This window comes from Branchiostoma belcheri, unplaced genomic scaffold (assembly GCF_001625305.1).
Source record: "Branchiostoma belcheri isolate BF01 breed outbred unplaced genomic scaffold, Haploidv18h27 scaffold32, whole genome shotgun sequence".
Lineage (NCBI taxonomy): Eukaryota > Metazoa > Chordata > Leptocardii > Amphioxiformes > Branchiostomatidae > Branchiostoma > Branchiostoma belcheri.
The window spans coordinates 1,419,616-1,438,403 of NW_017803932.1; the positions used below are offsets into that span (position 1 = coordinate 1,419,616).

The following is an 18,788-nucleotide window of genomic DNA, read 5'->3' on the forward strand; positions in this document are numbered from 1 at the left end:
TACAGGTTAAACAATAGCGTAACTCAATATATACAATTTAACTTATGTAGAACTGGTGGATGGCCTTTTTGAATTGATGCGGACTGGTCAGTGTTTTGATACTGGGTGTTCCATAGATTAATAGCGCGGTAGAGAAATGTTCGCATTTTGCTGTTTGTTTTTGGTTTAGGTAGTTTGAAACTGCAAGAATTGGCGAATCTAGTTGAATACTTGTGGGTAGAATGGACGGGAACAAGGGAACTGTAGATGTTTTGTGGTTCATGACTGTTAAGAATTCTGAAAAACATATTTAAAGTACTGGTAGCGAACCTCTCTCTGACCGTCAGCCAACCCCGATCTGAGTGCATTTGCTTGACAGGTGTGTCTAGTGAGCATTTCAAAATCAATCTGCATGCATGCCCTATTCTTACCAGTGTTCGACTCCGACATGTTAGCTAGAACTGGTAGACAGTATTGTGCCACAGATAGGACCAGAGCACATACAACCATTTTACAGATTTCCTGTGACATAGCCCATGCGTGTCTTCTCAAAAGGGCGATGTTCTTGGATTGTTTGGCAACAACATCGATCTTGTATCTTTATGTTAGGATACATTCGTATTCGTAGGATACACAAGGACAGAGCTGGTCTGCGCACGGGTACTCCACTTTTGAAAAATAACAGGCTAATATTAGCAGCTGCTAAGTTCCCCACTTCAGGGAGCGGCGAATAGAAGATCGGATATATTATAACCAGAGTTCACTCCTCAGACGCAGTGTTTACGTTGTTACTCGTACTTGACTAGTTGCAAGCAGTATTTCTCGTCTATTCTCATCACTGACCGTTATCATTGCGATCTTACATTAGTGCTATTTAGCCACAAGGCGTCTGCCTCGAGGTACTACGACCCCCTGCACCTAGTTGGAGGCGAATGTTACCGAACTCTCCCCGCACATTCAATCACGTCTTCAAACTGATCTTTGTTGACGGGACCGTACGCGCGAGTGAGTCACCGGGGTCAGGTGGGCAGAGTAACACATCCCTGAGTAAACAAGCTTCCTGTAGCAAATGAATCTCCCCTGAGTGACGTTAGCGGAACATGACGTCACTCGTATTATAAACTCTCAATTAAACCCCTTTCGGCCCTTTGTGCAAATCGGTTCCCTTTCTTGCTAGGAAAACCGGCCCGCGTGGTCAGTCAGGAGAGAGAAGACGAGGGTCCAGTCCAAGAACATCGTGGTCAGGAGCTGAGCGCACCTTCACGTAGGCGGCAAACCGGCAAATTGTTAAAGTAACCTCTAACATCCAAAGATACCACTACTCTACAAGCAACTGCTTGGTAAGTGTTTGATTGCATTGTGTTTCTCGAGCCCTTTTCAAGCCCTTCCTCGATAAATTGTCGCGTTGGCTGTGTATGCCGCTAATTGGTTGTCCTGTTAAGTGTTTTATATGTGTATGATTACTAGTATTATGCTGGATGGTGACGATTAGTGAACAAAACAGACTGTAAATCCATATCCCTCGGCCTTTGTGTGGCAAATGGTTCTCAAACCCGAAGTCGAACCCTAAGTCTGGTATGTTCAATCGAATCGTACATTTTGCTAAGCATTCTCCCTGTGTGCTTGTAAATGTATGTGTGTAATGTGTGTGCGTGTGTGTGTGTGTGTGTGTGTGTGTGTGTTGTGTGCAGGCAACATGTTATGCAAGGTGCATGTTGTCTGTACTCGCTGTGTTGTTTGCTAGTCCGCCCTGAGGCCTTAATTCAATTACTGTAAGTCCATTTTTTATTACGAAATCTTTAAGTTCACGGTTTTCACGAAGACCTTCTTCTCGTGAACTCACCTCCTCGCGAACCCATTCCATACGTACCACCCCCCCTCCCCACAGCAGTCCTCTTGTGGGACGAGGTCACAAAGGCCGTGGTCCTCACAAAAATGTCTTTCAACAATTTTATTGCGGCCATGGCACGTTATTCTTACAGATTTGGCAGAAAAGATACACTGCCCCCTCTCGCGATATTGTAAACTTACATCACGCTAATTTTGTATTTCCTTGCAGGACGATGTGGCTGATAACACTATCTACAAGTCTGCTGGTTATACTTTTTGTAACCTGGTTAACGGACTGTATCAAACGGCGGAGGATGCCCCCAGGGCCGATTCCATGGCCGATCGTTGGAAATCGTTCTGGTAAGCACTCAAAAGTCATTAAAACAATTCAGCTGTTCAATATGGGCCAAAAAGAAACTACAAAGAAATTTGTCCACTTTTAGTTTATCCACAAGAATAATTTACGTATATTTTAGTGGCAACATCACATTAACGAAGATACTCACCAATTATGTTCTATAGATATGGCAGGTCTTGATAAGTAACTATAAATGGTCATTTTATACATTGTATGAAAAACAAAACGTTACAACCAAAACATTGTGATGTTCTGTCATGTTGGACATGAATTGTAAATTGTATTGCAGTGTTTACTGGCAAATTCTATTTGACCTTCATCGACCTTGCCAAGAAGTACGGAGACGTTTTCAGCCTGAGACGGGGCATGACGGACGTGGTCGTGCTGAACAGCTTGGCTGCCGTACGGGAAGCTCTGGTGGAGAAGAGTGTTGAGTTTGCAGGCAGACCGCATACCCAGTCCTGTGAGTATGATTCCCATATGAGACATACATATGATACCCCCCTAAAAATTGGATTTAAAATCGGTCCGAGTCCCCGCAGGGTAACTGTCGATGTTTTCACGACAAGGTTACCGTCTGGTAGCCTCGGTGCCATCCGCTGCAACAGCAACCCCGAAATTTTCCCCACTAACAGTCTGGATCCGGGATATTGTTTTGCCAATAAGCGACTGTTAAGTAGTAATAGACTTCCGAAGTGCGCATCCCGAATGATTTTGTAACAACATCCACTGTTGCTTTGTAGATGATATAATGTCGGAAGGCAGGAGAAACATGGCCTTTACAGACTACGACCCGGCCTGGAAACAGCACGGGAAGCTCATCAAAAGTGCCCTCAGGTTAGTTCCAGATACTACGAACAAATGCAAAGATTATCAACAAGAGAGTAGCGTGTGTACGCGTGGCATATAGGAACGTTGAATAACTGTGTCCTTTGACTATTGACTTTGCAAGTGCTGTTTGTTGTTACATCATTCCCAATCTTATAAAGTGATCAGATAAACATCCATTTGTGCGGACGGTTCTAGATCTGCGGAGCAGTACATGAATATAGGAGAGTGGCATCGTAGGAAGTCATGTAAGGCTATTGATAATGATAGACGAGTTGTGTCCTTCATCTTTCTGTCTGACGTATTCAGTATATCATAGGCAGCTTGAATATGTAGCAGATGTTTAATGCCTAAAACTCGTACATGAACGTTTGCCGCCGTTCGTAATGGTGACATTGAAATTGTATTGGATTGCACCAATGACAACAACATTATAAAACGACTGTAAGGTAACTAAGGATTGGCCATTTTTTGCGCTTAGGGAACATGCTTCGGATAGGAAACTGGAAAGTCAAGCACACGAAGCCATTCGTGACATCGTCAGTGAACTTGCGAACGTCGAGGGCCAAGCAGTGGATCTTACTGAGCACATCTACAAGCTGGTCTACAATGTTGTCTGCCCAGTTGCCTTCGGTGTCAGGTATACATGTAGCTATGTGGATAATTATCGTCTGAAACCGCTTTAATATGGCCTGATTAAATTACGCTCCTAGCAGGCCTGTGTATGTGTGTGTGTGTGTGTGTGTGTGTGTGTGTGTGTGTGTGTGTGTGTGTGTGTGTGTGTGTGTGTGTGTGTGTGTGTGTGTGTATGTGTATACTGATAATACTATCAATGTTATGTACATGGCAGATTCAAACTGGAGGATGAGGATTTCCAGAATCTGGTGAAGTTCGGGAAAGAGCAATACAAACGCCAGATCCCTCTCGGCGACATCTACCCTTCACTTGGATTCTTGCCTAATCAAGGTACGTAGCAGACGGCTGTCTTCCTCTGTACTAGGCGCCAGAGTTCCTAATTCAAATTCTTTTCTGGGGATGGTACGGGGTGGGGTAATGGAAATAAAGACCTTATGCACATGGTGCGAACATGTCGAGTGGCTCACTAAGTTACAAAGTTTCAGTCCTAAAGGTATAAAATGCCACTCCAAGTAGTTTTTATGGATGACGTCCGCTCGCGTATTGATTTTCGGCCTGATTCCAGGAAAATAAAAACACACCGACGACGCAAGATTATGCAAACTGTAGTACGTTTGGACTGACAGCCTAATTTCCTATTTAATTTTCCGTACGTGTGCATAGCAAAGACTGACTTGCAGAAGCGGATGGATCCTGTTCTGGAGTACTTCAAACGCCAAGTGGACCGGCACCGCAGGGAGTTTAACCCAAGTAAGACGGTATCGAATAATGGCCGGTGGCAGGTTTATAAATTTAGGGACCGATGACCCATATATATATATATATATCCAACTCTTACAATCGCCTTCTTGCGTCAATCTGATGGTGTCTGTTGGTCTGTACTTAGATGATCATAATAACATTTGTTGTCAGGAGAATGATATCCCCATGACCACTCTCACAGCAAACACATGTATGTTGTTCCTTATCATGGTTTCGTTTTCATGTTCATCCTTTAAATTCTACCACTAGACAACACTTGCCGACATTATTCGTATGATAACCCCAACTTCCTTCACCATTACCGAGGTCCACAGTGTCTTCCACAAAGTTGGAATGGCCGTCTGAATAAATTGCACAGACAATGCACTCTTTCAAACAAACTCAGGTGCCATGATGATCGATGCAGCAGCCTTATTATATCACTACACTGTTTACAGATAACCTCCGTGACGTCACAGATCACATGATCAAGGCCCAGAAGGAGGCAGAAGAGGGGGGAGAGCTGGACATCAGTGCTCTGACAGACACTCATCTCAGGCAGATAGTCATTGACGTCTTTTTGGGTGAGCATGGGGTCTTCCTTTGTAAAGATGCAACACTAGTACGAAAACACATCGACTGTAAATAACTACGCATTTCAGACTCTGTAAGTCTGCAATGTGGTGTTCGCAATAAGGATTTTAAAGATGAATCAATCTTTGCCAACGGACATTGAACCAAAACTGATCTTGGTACCAAAGGGTGGGGCATCTACAGCAGTTTCGGTCTTCAAAGCATAACTGAAATTCTTGGGAGTACCTGAAGATTTACAAATACGCAGCCTGAAGTTTTGTTTGCAACACAAACACAGACTCAGACAATCTCTTTACGGACCGTAACATGACAATGATAACTCCTGATATATATATACAGGCGGTACGGATACTACAACTCAGATCCTCCGCTGGGCCGTCCTGTTCCTCGCTGCCCACCCGGAGATACAGGAGAAGGTGGCTGCTGAGTTAGACAGTGTGGTGGGCCGTGACAGGCTGCCTGAGCTGTCCGACCGCCAGGCTACTCCGTACACGGAGGCGACTGTCACTGAAGTGCTGAGAATGGGACTGATTGATGCATTGTCCTTACCTCATGCTACGACTGCAGATACGATACTGCGTGAGTACCGCTTCCAAGCTATATTCTCCACTGAAAAAAGTGCGGATGACAACTTCGTAGCATGATTATAACATTACTCACCGCACTATAACCTCTTCAAAATGACGCACGGTGTAACAGGGTGTTGGCTATAATCGCATTTGGTTGCCTTTAGCCTCATTGGTGTGAGTTCCGAAAGTGTGAACTGTTTCAAAACAAGAATGGATAACCATTGGGACAACACAAAATACCAAGAGTGAGAAGATGGTATTACAACAGGCAGATAGCCTTTTATATACGTTTGAGGGATTCTCAAGGTATTCTCTCAAGGTATTCTCATTGGGTGCTTCATTCTGAAATAACGATTTACTACACAAACTCTTTTCATTTTCACTTGTCTGGAGGCTAGTAAATCTTAACACAGATAGTCAAAATCCCTTCCTTCTTCTCCCTCAGGAGGTTACCACATTCCCAAGGGCACAGTGGTTCTGCCGAACCTGTGGGCCCTGCACCATGACCCTTCCATCTGGGGAGACCCTCACAGCTTCCGCCCGGAACGCTTCTTGGATGAGGGTGGCCGTCTGATGCCAAAGCCTGCTGCTTGGATGCCTTTTAGGTCAGTATGATTCTAACGTACAACCATTTCATTCATGAATTTACATATTAGGGCAAAATTTGTTAGACGTAGAACTGTATGTTTCCATGGTAATGGAAGCTATGATGACTGTTTTTCATAGAATCCAGATTGGACTAAATTCACAGCGAAGAAGAATCCTTAGCGCGCTCCTATTGGTACCCTGTCATTTTTTTTCAAATCAGTCTCCTGGATAGCAGTTGATGGGCCCGATTAGCTCCTGACAGCGAAGGATTATTGTGCAACACAGGCCAATGTAGAACCCTTATCTAAATATTTCAAATGTACCATATAATGAAGATTTGTATATATATCTTCCTTAGTGTTGGCCGCCGTGCATGTCCTGGGGCGAAAATGGGCATGGCGGATACATATCTCCTGCTGGGAGGACTGGTCCAAAACTTCCACTTCAGTTTCCCAGAGGGGGAGGAGCCACCTGACTTCAGCGCAGATGAAACGGGAGGAAGTCTCTGCGCACCTTCACCCTACAAGGTGGTCCTCACCCACCGGAAATAGACATACGACCACAGGAAATGATTGATGAACTGAGCTCGAAGGAGCAGTAGTTGCCATGCTCAAAGGGTATTTGAATTTGAGGAAAAAAACAACAACGTGGTGGCATATAAATAAATACCATTGGGGAGATTATGATTTAAATTCATATTTGGGACAAGAAGCAAATGGCAACTCTTTGGCAAGTCGGGAAGATGAAAACTGAACTTCATAAGCAATTTTCGAAATGCATATACTTATGTGAGTTACATGTATATTTTACTAATAGATATTGTTCTAGCAGATACTACATGAAGGGTTTAAAGGGAAGGACTGACTGAGAATAGTCTAACCACTAACCTCTATAATGGATTTGGGCTCAACTCTTTGTCCACGCGCTATCCAATATTTTTGTAAATGCATGCATTTTTTAAAACCTTCATATATGTATTAATAGTCGCTAAGAGAGGTTATGGGGCAACTATGCAAAGGACTCATCAGATTACAAACAGTTTGATATTACTATGGTAGGATACTAGTGTACCTAAGAATGATATGACATTGATGGTCGACACGTCTAATCGTATTGTATCATTTGCTGCTTCTGTTATAAATCATGTCACTTAATCGATGTTAACGGTGACATAACGCCCGGCCAGTCGCGTACTCTGCGTGTAGCGGCCTGGCCTGAGCCCTGTCCGACAGGAGGTACACATGGAGGACCGTTCAGCACTAAGGACAGCGCTGGTCTGCGCACTGGTACTTCACTTTTTTAAAAGATCAAATTCAGAGTGAACCTGATGTTGCTATCGTAATGTAAGGGGTTGAAAATGACACTTTTATGCATAAAGCAAGGAGGTTAAATACATTTTGATTTTAACTCCATGCATAAAGCAAGTGGCCATCGGCTTTGAGGTTTTTGTGGCCAGTATGTTAATCTGGTCAATGCAAATTCTATGCTTTGATCCCTTCTACATCAAGGACATGTCATATATGTGCTGAATAGTATTGTTCCCCTTGCCAGACGAATGTCTGACTTGCAATCTGTGGCTTTGTCTGTGACTTGTGAATAAAAGCTGGATGTTCTGTGGGTTGGGAAGACAGTCTGAGACAGAGATAGCTTGAGAGAAGGTCGCAGAGAAAGAGACTGTCCCAGTCCCATGACTCCCGTGCGTGTGTTACGGCAATGCCTGTGTCCTGCGTGTGTTCTTGCTAGCCCTGTAGTTAGTCTCCCTTGCAGCATCCAAAAGAACCTGAGTTCCACCTCGGTTACAGTAACACCGTTGAAGCGTGGCTCAAATGTCGACGTCACCGCAATATCTTATCTCATAGTTAATTCAATTTAACGTATAGGTAATTTAACGTAGTCATCCTCATTATCATTACCTCAGTGACACTATACATTTGTACATGTAAATACAGTACAATAAATACCGTACAGTAGACTTAAAAAGAGTTAACTGCAGTCTTGAAGGTGTTCACATTAATGGCAGCGAGTGAGTTCCACAGCCTGTTAGTCCTTGGTACATATACGAAGATAAGTGATTCGAAGCTAAGAGTTAGGTTATGGTATGTACAATACGTGGCCGCGCGTATTTGAACGCTCCCGATCTCCCATTTTTCGGGCTAGGGCAGCTCGGTAATGCCCTCTAAGGTATTTTTAGGACCTATTGATGTCCAAAATACAAAGATGACGTTCAAGAGGAATATGACAAAGGTACCACTTTTCCTTCCGATAGCTATAAAGATCTCTATTGCTACTGATCATAAAGACGACAATTTACACACATAGATCCCTTCGTCCCTATCATAGTATGACGCACCTATCACCCATGTGCGTATTTAGATAACTGAAAAGTGTGAAAGGAAGAACCACATGCTTGATTTATTAATGACCTGTACTTAGCTTGTAAGAGCATAAATGTACAAAAGGTCTTTTATTCATTCATAGTGGCAAGGCCTATTCTCCGACTGATCGCAAATTCTTCACGATTACTCGCCTTTTTTTAATGCGACCATGACTTCGGACTCTGCTTTGTAAAAACGCTTACCATCAACCAAAGACGAATTACTTCGCATATGCTCCAATGCCATTGACCTTATTTCTGGTCGGTTACTGCACACGTAAGGTGTTTGTGTCAAGAAGTCGAGTATCTTCATCCCCGCCTCCGATTCTTCATGGAAACACTCGGAGATGTCGATGTTCCATCCGTGCCCGTCCCCTGAGGTGACGTACTCGATGCCCGCTGCGTCAAACCACTGTTCGACGTCAACCGACGTACGGAGCGACGTCTTCAACCGGTCTCCCTGGCCGAACTCATCCCACAACTTGTAGTACAGCCTTCCGCCGGCATCCTTACCTGCAAATGTATGCGGGGAGTAGTAAGACGGCATGACACTCGTATTGGTTTTAAACCCAATATGGTGAGAAATACATAACCGGCATGCAGCATAAACTCGTATGAATATTACATGGCTCCTAAATGTTTTTGAATAGGCCCAATACTACAAAAAGGCTCCTTCCTTGCTTGAGGCGTTACCAACAAAAAATTTAGAAACAGAAATAATTGCTTGATCACCTGACTTTTGGGCGACTAACATGCATCCACCATCTGCCAGATGTCCCCACATGTTCCGCAAGGTGGCGTGAAAGTCGTCCACATGGTACAGAACGTGGACGGCATGGATCAGGTGGAACTTTGTGTCTCCCTTTGTCTGGAAGTACTCTTCTGCTGTCTGCTGGCGCCAATCACACTTCACAGCACCGAGGCTCGTGTCTTCACGCATTCGTGTCTACCAGATGTGATATAATGATATGGATATCGATAACACTAACTTCAAGGACTTGTCAAAATAAAATTTCGACTATGGTAAAACGAAATCATGGACCGACGAAAACACCAGCTCCTTGGGTGACAGAGTACCTTGTATTGCTCGAGGAGTTCCCCCGACGGTTCCACGACCCTGTTGTACACACGGTCGTGGCGTTGTAGAAGCTTCTTCAGAATGACGCTGTCGACATCCCCTAGTACGATATCAATTGGTACGTATTACATATTAGGGAGTTATGACAACCGATCACTTTCCTGGACACTTTGAGGCCATGTACGTCCGGTCGATAAGACAGAAATTAGAAGAAAATAGAAAGGGTGACATGTAGATGTGCCCCTGGCCTGTATCCTTAACTGTTACAGGTTCATAATAGACCATATTCTGGTTTGAAAGCTGGGGACAATGGAGAACTCTGGGTAACACAGTGGGTATGCGCCATACAAACACCATGTAAGAAAGAAAGAAACACCATGGCTAGCTTGCCCATCAGGTTACCCATAATTCTATTATTCAGAAAAAAAGTAATCGAGCCGGCCTCACCTGATCCACTGCCTATCCCCAGCACACGCAGGTCGGTCCCCGGTTCACACAGGACAGAGTCTGGGACCATGGCTCCAAACGTATGATAGTAGTCTGCCCGTCTGTTCATCTGACCATGTCCGTACGCAGCTCGTATCGCAGTCATACTAGCCAGGTACCGCTCTGGGGAGGAGTTAATCAGTCTACCGACCTCCATTTCGTTTTTTCCGCACAGACCAGAGAGATTTATGCGCGACCCCTGAGCATGTGACTTCGGGATAAAAGAAAAAGATTAGTGCGACATTTCAAAAATCATGAACCATTTGTGAACATTTTACCGTGAAAACCAGCGAGGCACAAACTTAACTGCATGGTAGTATCCTTGAATGCTAGCTTTTAGATCGTATATGACTAGGATTGTGAAGTTTTCCCGCTACAGCTGCCTGTACGTCTGGTCCGAGCTGTAGTTCCGTTGACCGGCTGCACAGGACGCCATTTAGAAGACAACCGGCGTTAAAATGGTACAAAACAACGTGTTTCTTGTTTTCGGCTATTTTGTTGTGAATAGTACTATAAACTAAACATATTCATTTGTCGTACTTCTATAGTGCCCCCTACTATAACTTAACCGCGTCTATGTCAGTAACATCTCGGTCCTAATATCAGTGAAAATCTGCATAGAAGAAATACTGTGTTCTGCTACCTGCCGAGTGGCTTCAAGGGGCGGTTATATACCGACAACACACGACAGACGCAGATTACTTGAATCATAATTCAATTAATAAATAAATAATAAATACCTAGTCCTTGGTCTTTTATCGTGCTCCTGGAAAACGGACGAAAGCCGCACACGAATTGGCAGCAGGCTTCCAAATCCCCGGCGTCTCCTTCCAACAAGTTGTCTGAAGACATGTGATTCAAGTAATTGAAGCACCAGGATAAAAACCGGTTTCCTAAAAGGGGGTTTAGGCTGTGTCGCTTATTTGTAGCCATCTCGAAAACCGCCCGAGGAGGGTAATCTCCGAGCAGATCTTCTGGTCGCAAAGTTGTTGCCGTGCGACATACTATGTATATGCTTGCAGTTTATACTATCTTGCCAACGGAAGATCTGCTTGGAGATTATGAGGAGGGTAATGAGGATATTTTTATACGTCAGTCGCATTCCTCTGGCTTTGGAGCAACACGAACCCTCTTTTTTGACAAGCAAAAATCATTCCGCTATACCTTTCAGCTATTTGCGCAATAATGGATATGATTTCACGATTCATATTTCTTTTAAAAAAATCACAATATTTACCACTGCAGTCACATTATATCATATGTTTTCAGTTTTCCCCCACATTCATATAAGGGTAACATCTGTACACCATCGTAGTGTTAACTAATGCCCAACACCGTCTGTATGTACAGTTATAAACTCGTACATGTATTACGTTTAATTAGTACAATTCTGGAGCGAACAGCAATGCCGCATTGTACGTGGGTGTCCCTTTTTATGTTGATTGTTGTCGTGAACTACACATGATGTCTCTACCCCGTGATACAAAAGCTCTCGGCAACCTTCAGCGGCGGCCGCCAGAGCGCGGTTTAGTCAGCACAAATGTACTCCGCCTAACTTCTTCTCTTTGGCGGGTAGCCAACGAAACTAGCTTTGACACTTCCGCACACATACCCACCATGTTGTTGCAGGGGGAGTCAAGGTGACTATAGAGTTAAAGTGCAGTCTGGTGAACCCTGGCTCAGGTGCAACATCATGGCGGGTTTGTGCACGCGTGTACTTTAGTAGATACGGTTAGCCTCCTGTGCAGGCTCAGCGGCGGGTGGGAATTTCGATACAGCGTTTTGTAGAGTTTTTAACGCGTTCTGTTAAAAGCCGGCCATTCTACGACCAGCCGCCGAGAGAAGATTGCATTTCGCCCAACCTTCTCTCGGCGGCTGGCTCTGGCTTGAGTTTGAAGTTGTACCCCTACTACTACTAGTGTACACTGCATGTATATGCAGTACTGATATACGCACGCTAGGTGGCGTTGCTAGTGGTTTAGTCTGACGCAGTTGTACATGCAACTTTTGTTTGTATGATATTATGATATTATGTGATTAGTAATCACATAATATCATACAAACAAAAGTTGCATGTAAAACTGCGTCAGACTAAACCACTAGCAACGCCACCTAGCGTGTGTATATTACAGTCACGTGGTAAAGGCATTGCACAGATGCTGATCTATTGGTTTATAGCTCTTCCTGGTTAAACTTTAACAGACTATCATGGCGGTGGTGATATAACACCGTGCGTATGACTACTGGTTTTCGGTGACCTGTATGCGTACTTAGCCCGCCGTTAGTGCAGAACGTTGCAACAAAGATCTTCATCAATTCATTGGCCATTCAACCGTTACAATAGCCATGTGGGCAAGGCCATAAATGTAACCCCTGTCTGCCTCTGTGAATACAAACGTTGTAATTTGTGACTGATTGTTTCTGCTGAATGACTGACCTGGATGATCTGTAGACCACATGATTGCCGGCGCCGGCCACTTTTTGTCATCGGGGCGTTAAATCGTTCTACCCTTCCTGTGTACAATCGGGTAAGCAAAGTAACTGACGGCAAATAATTTCTCTCTCAAAACTGAACGTAATAGCGATGTCAATACGCCTGATATCTTTATGTTGGATAGCCACGGGCATATAGCATATACGGGACGGAAGTACTAAAGAGGTTCACATCCTCCTTGATTGTTCACGTTTAAAACTTTAAATTGCAAAGAAGCACGTGACCCGTCCACTAGCGTTTCTGCTGACTGACAACTGTCCGTCGGGACAGACAGAGTGCACACGGTTGTAGCAACACCCGGACTGGGAGAGAGCCATGGCAGGTCTGTACATTTTTAATAACAGATATGTTTCATACCGTTAGACTATATACGTCTTGTAGCCTATAATGTTTGCGGAACTAAGGAATCATTCTTCGTTAATATTTTCCATTCTTCGTTGATAATTTTATCAGGCTGGGTAGTCAAACCTCCTTTCGGCTACCCTCGGCAGCTCAACTTAAGAAGGTAGCCTATTTTTAGAAGGTGGCCGAAACATTGGCGGAAAGAATCACATTCATACCGTTGAAATATAACAAATCATACTAATAGTATATGGAATTCGAACATTAATGGTGTCCTGGAAATTTTGTTTATAACTATCTATCGACAAATCCTATTGACCCCGGACATGCCAACAGGGCGGAATCAGGTCGGCAGGCTGAACAACGACTCTCCCGCGCGGTATGCGGCAAGTTTCACGTCTTTCCTGGACGCCACTGAGATGAGCGAAGAATGCTACTACAACTTTTTTGGATCAAAGGTCCCAGACTCTGTCCTGTGTGAGCCGGGGACGGACGTGCGTGTGCTGGGGATAGGGAGTGGATCAGGTGAGACCGCCATGTTGTCACAAAACAGATCTGATTATTTATCCCATTTATTTAGTACGTGCTAATCGACATAATGGGGATAAGTGTATATTATTTCTATCTTATATTATTACCTATCGCTATCCCATGTAAAAGTAGTTAGCACGTTTTTTTAAAGACAAAACTTTTCAGTACTAAATAAATGGGAGAAATAACCAAAGCTTACAAAATCACATCTCATCTTCGGTTGAACAAGGTCATTCAAAAATTGAATGTGTCTTTGAATAAACACGTATAGCCGGATTCACATACAGACGCATAATGTTTTCAGCCAGAAGGTCACATGTTCTGAGGGTAGGGGAGCTCTGTATTTGCATTGTCTAGTAGGTATAACTAACTGCCCTTTCTGCGTGACCCACCAATTTATAAGAGATGTTATCAGACAAGGGCGGTCTATGTAGCTTCATATGCTTCATTCAGGACCTTTGTTCATTTGTACCACAGTTTATACCAACAGAAACATATCTGTTCTTTCTTAGGAGAAGCTGATAGTATCATCACAAAGAAGCTCCTACAGCGCCACGAGGGTGTGTACAACAGGGTCGTGGAACCTTCAGGGGAAATGATTGAAAAATACAAGGTGATAAAAATCAGTATTTTGTATAGAAATGTTGAGCTTTTGCCACGATCTTCGATTTGGTCGTATTCGCTTTTCTTCTATAACATCAGTGTCACCTCAAAAAAGACATTGTGTCGGTTGTTTTTGTCATTGTCATCCTGTAGGCATTGGTACGTGAAGACACCATCCTTCGTGCTGTGAAGTTTGACTGGCACCAGCAGACAACAGAAGAGTACTTCCAGAAGAAGGAAAACGCCAAGTTTCATCTCATTCATGCCATCAATGTCCTGTACTATGTTGAAGATCCGGTCGCCACCTTGCGGAACATGTGGGAACAACTGGCAGATGGTGGCTACATGTTAGTCACCATGGAGTCAGGTAGAGTAGCAGGCAATTTTACATACGTTGTGTTATTCCGATGTTGTTTTCTGTACTTGTTTGTATTTGTTTTGTTTTGTTTCTTCCGTTAATCTTTCATTGGCCACTTCTCCCAACAAAAGTAGCCTCAACTAAGACCTATATATTACAGAAAAGGGAGATTGGGGGAAGTTGCATCTCGAGCTGTGGAAGGATTTCGGGCAAGGCGACCGCTTGGACACCTCGCTGCGCCTGTCCGGTGACGTTAAAAAGTGGCTTGACGCAATGGACGCCACTTACGTCTCTTTCGAAAACAGAATCGACGTCAACACCACAAAGTGTTTTGATGAAAAGTCAGAGGAGGGAATACTACTTCTCGACTTCATCACACACACACCTTACACCTCCAGTGTGCCTGAGATGCGATCAATGGCCTTAGATTTCATCAGACGACATTCGTCCGTGGTGGATGATAAGATCATTTTCCTGTCAATCGAAGAAACCATCGTCGCCTTTAAGAAGGGGACAGAAAAGAAGTAATGATCTTGACTAGTGTGGGAGAGTTCGACTAAAAGTTATCGGGTTAAATTTGGTGGGAAACTTTTTATTATATCTGATCCTTACCTCTTCCCTCATGACCTCAATGAAAAGAAGCCTACAGGCCGATTTTAGCTTCTCGTAAATGATGAATGGTTTAGACATGTAGGCCTGTAGACAGTCAGATGTTATATTATTACAGTGCAATCCAATAAAGAAAACACTCCTCATTTAATCCCTACTAAATCTCTAGATTCATAAATACTAAATTACAAATTACTGTCGATTAGAGTAATGTCGATGTCTACGTACTATGCATGATTGAAAGACGAATTTGAATTCTTAAAGTGCAAAAAAGGATTTGTCTGAGAAGCAAACAAAGCAAACATTATAAAAATTTGTAATCATAGTCCCGATGCTTCTGCACTGTTAACTTCTAAAAAGAGCGTTTTTTTCTAGCCACGGTGCCAGGTTTCGAGCCCGCTACCATGTTCATTGTGTTGCTTGCCTCCATGCATTTTTTCGATTAAACAGTATTTCATTATTGCTAATTAGTATCTAACATAACTATATTATGTCTGTGAGATCAAATGCACGATGACGAAATTCTATATTACGTAGTACGCGCATGACTAGAATATATTATCGATCATTGAAAAAATAGTGCAACTTTGCAGTGTCCTCTCTATTTATTCTATAGCAAAACAGTGTTTTCATCTTTCACAATACTAATATTTCTTATATCACTTGTTGACACATAATGCTAATTTCTCGGAGAGAGACTAGCCAAATAGCCTATAGGAAATGAGTGTTCGAACTTCAAAGAACTTCAAACACGGTACATGTAAACTGCAAGTCACACATGTATGCACGCACGTACACACAAAACAATTGGGTCCTGTCCAAACGTAGTAAGCAGAGCCGAATGAAAACAACCGCCGCTGTTGTACTTTGGACCCTGTCGTCAGAGTCAGGTGACAGAGAGCTACCGTAAGTGCAAAGGGACTAGCGGACGAAGGACTCGAAAAAAAATCGGATTCTCTTACAAAATCTCAGGTTTGTAGGCATTTTTAAAGGTTCGTGATTCACTGTATGTCTCTGAATGAATGTAGATAAAAAGTAGCAATCCAAAAACCTTATCTATAAAGTTAAAGTTATATATTACTGTGTTCATTTACTTCCTCTACTCTAGTTTGGACAGCATTCGAAACCAAGCGAGTTTGTTGGTCGATAATGTCCTACAGCACCGTTAAACGTCGTCTTTTCTGTCTCCGTTACAGCAGATATAATGCCGCTTTCGAGTGAGAAACATACTAAGCACCAATACAACCACTTGTTGACGTTAAAGTAAGGCAGGGTTATACCCCATGTCTCAGTCCGCTAGTGTGACGTGTTTGTGTACACACATTGGTGACGCACAAAAAATACTGTAATTTGATGCTATTGCGTTACCACTGAACTCATGACAAGTGTAAAGAATTGCCAACCTTGTCATTACGTGTCAAAAAGTTCCCATCCACTGTAGTAATTTACTTGTTTTCTCGCTGTTTGCTACATCACACTTGTTACAGACTTAGGTTCGGAGAATGAGTTATCCCCAGCAGCCTAGTGCCCCTGGCTACCCACCACAGGCGCCGGCCCAGCCTGCCTACCCACCCCCGGGAGCTTATCCACCCCCGGGAGGATACCAGCAGGCACCCCCACCCTACCAGGGTGGCCCTCCACCCGCACAGGGGTACGGCCCCGCCCCACCCTACGGCACAACCTACGTCACACAGCCGGTTGTACAGCAGAAAACAGGTGGGGAAATTCACGGAAATGACGTTATGAATATTTGATTAGACGTCGACCGCCATCTTGATTTTCATTCAGACAGAACTTCACCTCTCATATTCATGATCCGATCCGATACCCTGAGACCACTACTTAAAAATGAAATCAAAGAGATACTAATATAGCATCACTAATCCCAGAAGTAGGCACATTTCAGATATCCAGATGTTCATGAATTAAGACATTCTTGAAAATACCTCCATAACACCGTTGTTGTAATGTGGCAGTCTTATGTAGGCCTTAAGGGTACCTACCGCAATATTGAAAGTTATTAATCCCTCTCCGTAGAGTACCAAACTTTTATTTGCCACTAGCCTGACATCCGCAACATTAGTGGAGAGGACGAAAGAGACTGGCCAGGACAGCTAAACTGATAGGTTTAGGTACTAGTACCAGGCTGACTCGCCACGGCCTTTATTAACGACTCACTAGTACTGTCTTCAGAGCTTCAAAGAAACAGCTGTAAAGCGCTAAATATGTCCTGTCTTTCTTTGCATTTGCAACACAGCGACGAAGGAATGGCGTAAGTCCAACGTAATGGGTAACTTATTTGTGTGTCTAGAATAAAATGCATTGTCTAGTGACCCCTATATATATGTACGGATGTTTGTTTAAACACAGGAGCAGCAGTTTATACAATTAAAAAGACATGGCTTTGATCCGGGATTTATAATTACAACGATGCAAATTATACGTAAATTAAATACCATATACTGAATGTTAAGCTAATAATACGCCATGTGCTCGTCATATATTTGTCATATGGTATGAAACCCTTTTCGTTTACGACCATTACGTGCGCCTTTTGAACTTTCCAACGAGGCAGCGACCGTTAAGTAACCATTGAGGCTACCAATAATACCATTGATATTTCGTAAGAATCCCATTTAAAAAAAAATGCATTTTGTACGTTTTTGCGTGTTTTCCTAAATTTCAAATCACACTTAAACATCATAGATTATATTCAATTTATAAAAGCATAGGTCAGACAAATTTTGGTCGTCCACCGGTCCTCCTAGCCGGAGTTCTTAATCCGCTCCCCAAAATCAGCTACGTTTGGACTCCAGCCGAACGGTCTCCATCCAGTTAGCTACCGGTAGCATATCTTGGGGAGGGGACGAAGGCTAACAAGGCTGACACTCAGGCTACCATCCAGTGGCCCAGCTAGGCTATGATCACATGTCCTAACCATGTCTCTACTGCTGCCCCACAGTGTACGTGTATGACCAGGAGGCCGCCCGGCGGGAGCGGGAGGCTCGCGAGGCGGAGGAGTGTGCCATGTGTGCGCTGTGTCTGGCCTGCCTCTGCTGCTGTCTGGCGAACAACTGACACCGACATCTACAGCTCGAGAACAAATTTAACACTCTTGTCGTGCATGATCAAACGAAGTAAAGCATCTGTTAAGTGAACAAAGTCTGGGATATAGGAGGCAGATATAAAATGTTATAGTGACGAGGTCAAACTAACAGAGATGCACATCATTACTACTCAAAACATTGTTATAAATACTTCTCAATACAGTTGAAACTGATATCAGAGTTATTATGTTTTGTTTGTTGTATACGCCACGTATCTCAGTCTTGTACAATGTCAAAAGTCAAGTCATTCAGTATATTAAAATTAAACCTAACAACTGACATAAGAACAAAATGTATACACACAATTACCGCTAAATTTTCTCTAAATGTCAAAACTTTACATGATTATATTTCTGACATGTAGTTTATCTAGCTTTCATTGTCATGCCATGTTGTCCAGTCATTTTATTATGCTAATCTGTTGTTGCTATGTATGATTGACCTACCCATCTTAAGATTTTGTAAAGTACCACGCTTTCAGGTACATAGTTGATTAAAATGTTGAATTAAAGATTCAATGATCAACGATAAGCTTTGTTTATCTAGTGCACATAATGTAGAACGCGGAAATCAAAGGTATGTTGACATACATTTTTTCACGTTTTGAAAAATCCTCACATAGCTATGCCTTCTGTGTATATTGTAGTATATATATATATATATATATATATATATATATAGTA

The 18,788-nt window shown here is 43.1% G+C and overlaps 4 protein-coding genes across 5 annotated transcripts in view; 3 read left to right on the forward strand and 1 right to left on the reverse strand.

The window, feature by feature from the left end:
- Positions 1-7,915, forward strand: part of LOC109474791 (steroid 17-alpha-hydroxylase/17,20 lyase-like) — a gene marked incomplete at its 5' end in the record, with an annotated part of 18,157 nt that extends 10,242 nt beyond the window's left edge. The window contains 10 exon segments of the mRNA XM_019775151.1: positions 2,039-2,169; positions 2,457-2,630; positions 2,911-3,004; positions 3,477-3,635; positions 3,846-3,961; positions 4,295-4,381; positions 4,831-4,956; positions 5,306-5,545; positions 5,981-6,140; positions 6,482-7,915. Coding sequence (XP_019630710.1) covers positions 2,039-2,169; positions 2,457-2,630; positions 2,911-3,004; positions 3,477-3,635; positions 3,846-3,961; positions 4,295-4,381; positions 4,831-4,956; positions 5,306-5,545; positions 5,981-6,140; positions 6,482-6,674 — 1,480 coding nt within the window.
- A 668-nt stretch (positions 7,916-8,583) lies between these two features.
- On the reverse strand, positions 8,584-10,932 carry LOC109475022 (histamine N-methyltransferase-like). Of its 2 annotated transcripts, none has more exons than XM_019775555.1 (5): positions 10,802-10,932; positions 10,023-10,260; positions 9,575-9,675; positions 9,230-9,443; positions 8,584-9,010 (listed from the first exon to the last, which is right to left on the reverse strand). In XM_019775555.1, the coding sequence occupies exons 2-5, from the start codon at positions 10,216-10,218 to the stop codon at positions 8,643-8,645; spliced, it is 879 nt and encodes a 292-aa protein (XP_019631114.1). In that variant the 5' UTR covers positions 10,219-10,260; positions 10,802-10,932; the 3' UTR covers positions 8,584-8,642. The 2 variants fall into 2 exon arrangements, with proteins under 2 accessions (XP_019631114.1, XP_019631115.1); XM_019775556.1 differs by having other exon boundaries at positions 10,023-10,272.
- A 2,244-nt stretch (positions 10,933-13,176) lies between these two features.
- LOC109474887 (histamine N-methyltransferase B-like) lies at positions 13,177-15,422 on the forward strand. The gene is made up of 4 exons (XM_019775357.1): positions 13,177-13,422; positions 13,941-14,041; positions 14,185-14,398; positions 14,550-15,422. The coding sequence occupies exons 1-4, from the start codon at positions 13,224-13,226 to the stop codon at positions 14,915-14,917; spliced, it is 882 nt and encodes a 293-aa protein (XP_019630916.1). The 5' UTR covers positions 13,177-13,223; the 3' UTR covers positions 14,918-15,422.
- Positions 15,423-15,853: 431 nt separating this feature from the next.
- On the forward strand, positions 15,854-18,630 carry LOC109475012 (proline-rich protein 2-like). The gene is made up of 3 exons (XM_019775541.1): positions 15,854-15,970; positions 16,486-16,714; positions 17,961-18,630. Exons 2-3 carry the CDS (start codon positions 16,501-16,503, stop codon positions 18,074-18,076), a joined length of 330 nt encoding a protein of 109 aa, XP_019631100.1. The 5' UTR covers positions 15,854-15,970; positions 16,486-16,500; the 3' UTR covers positions 18,077-18,630.
- Positions 18,631-18,788: the final 158 nt, after the last annotated feature.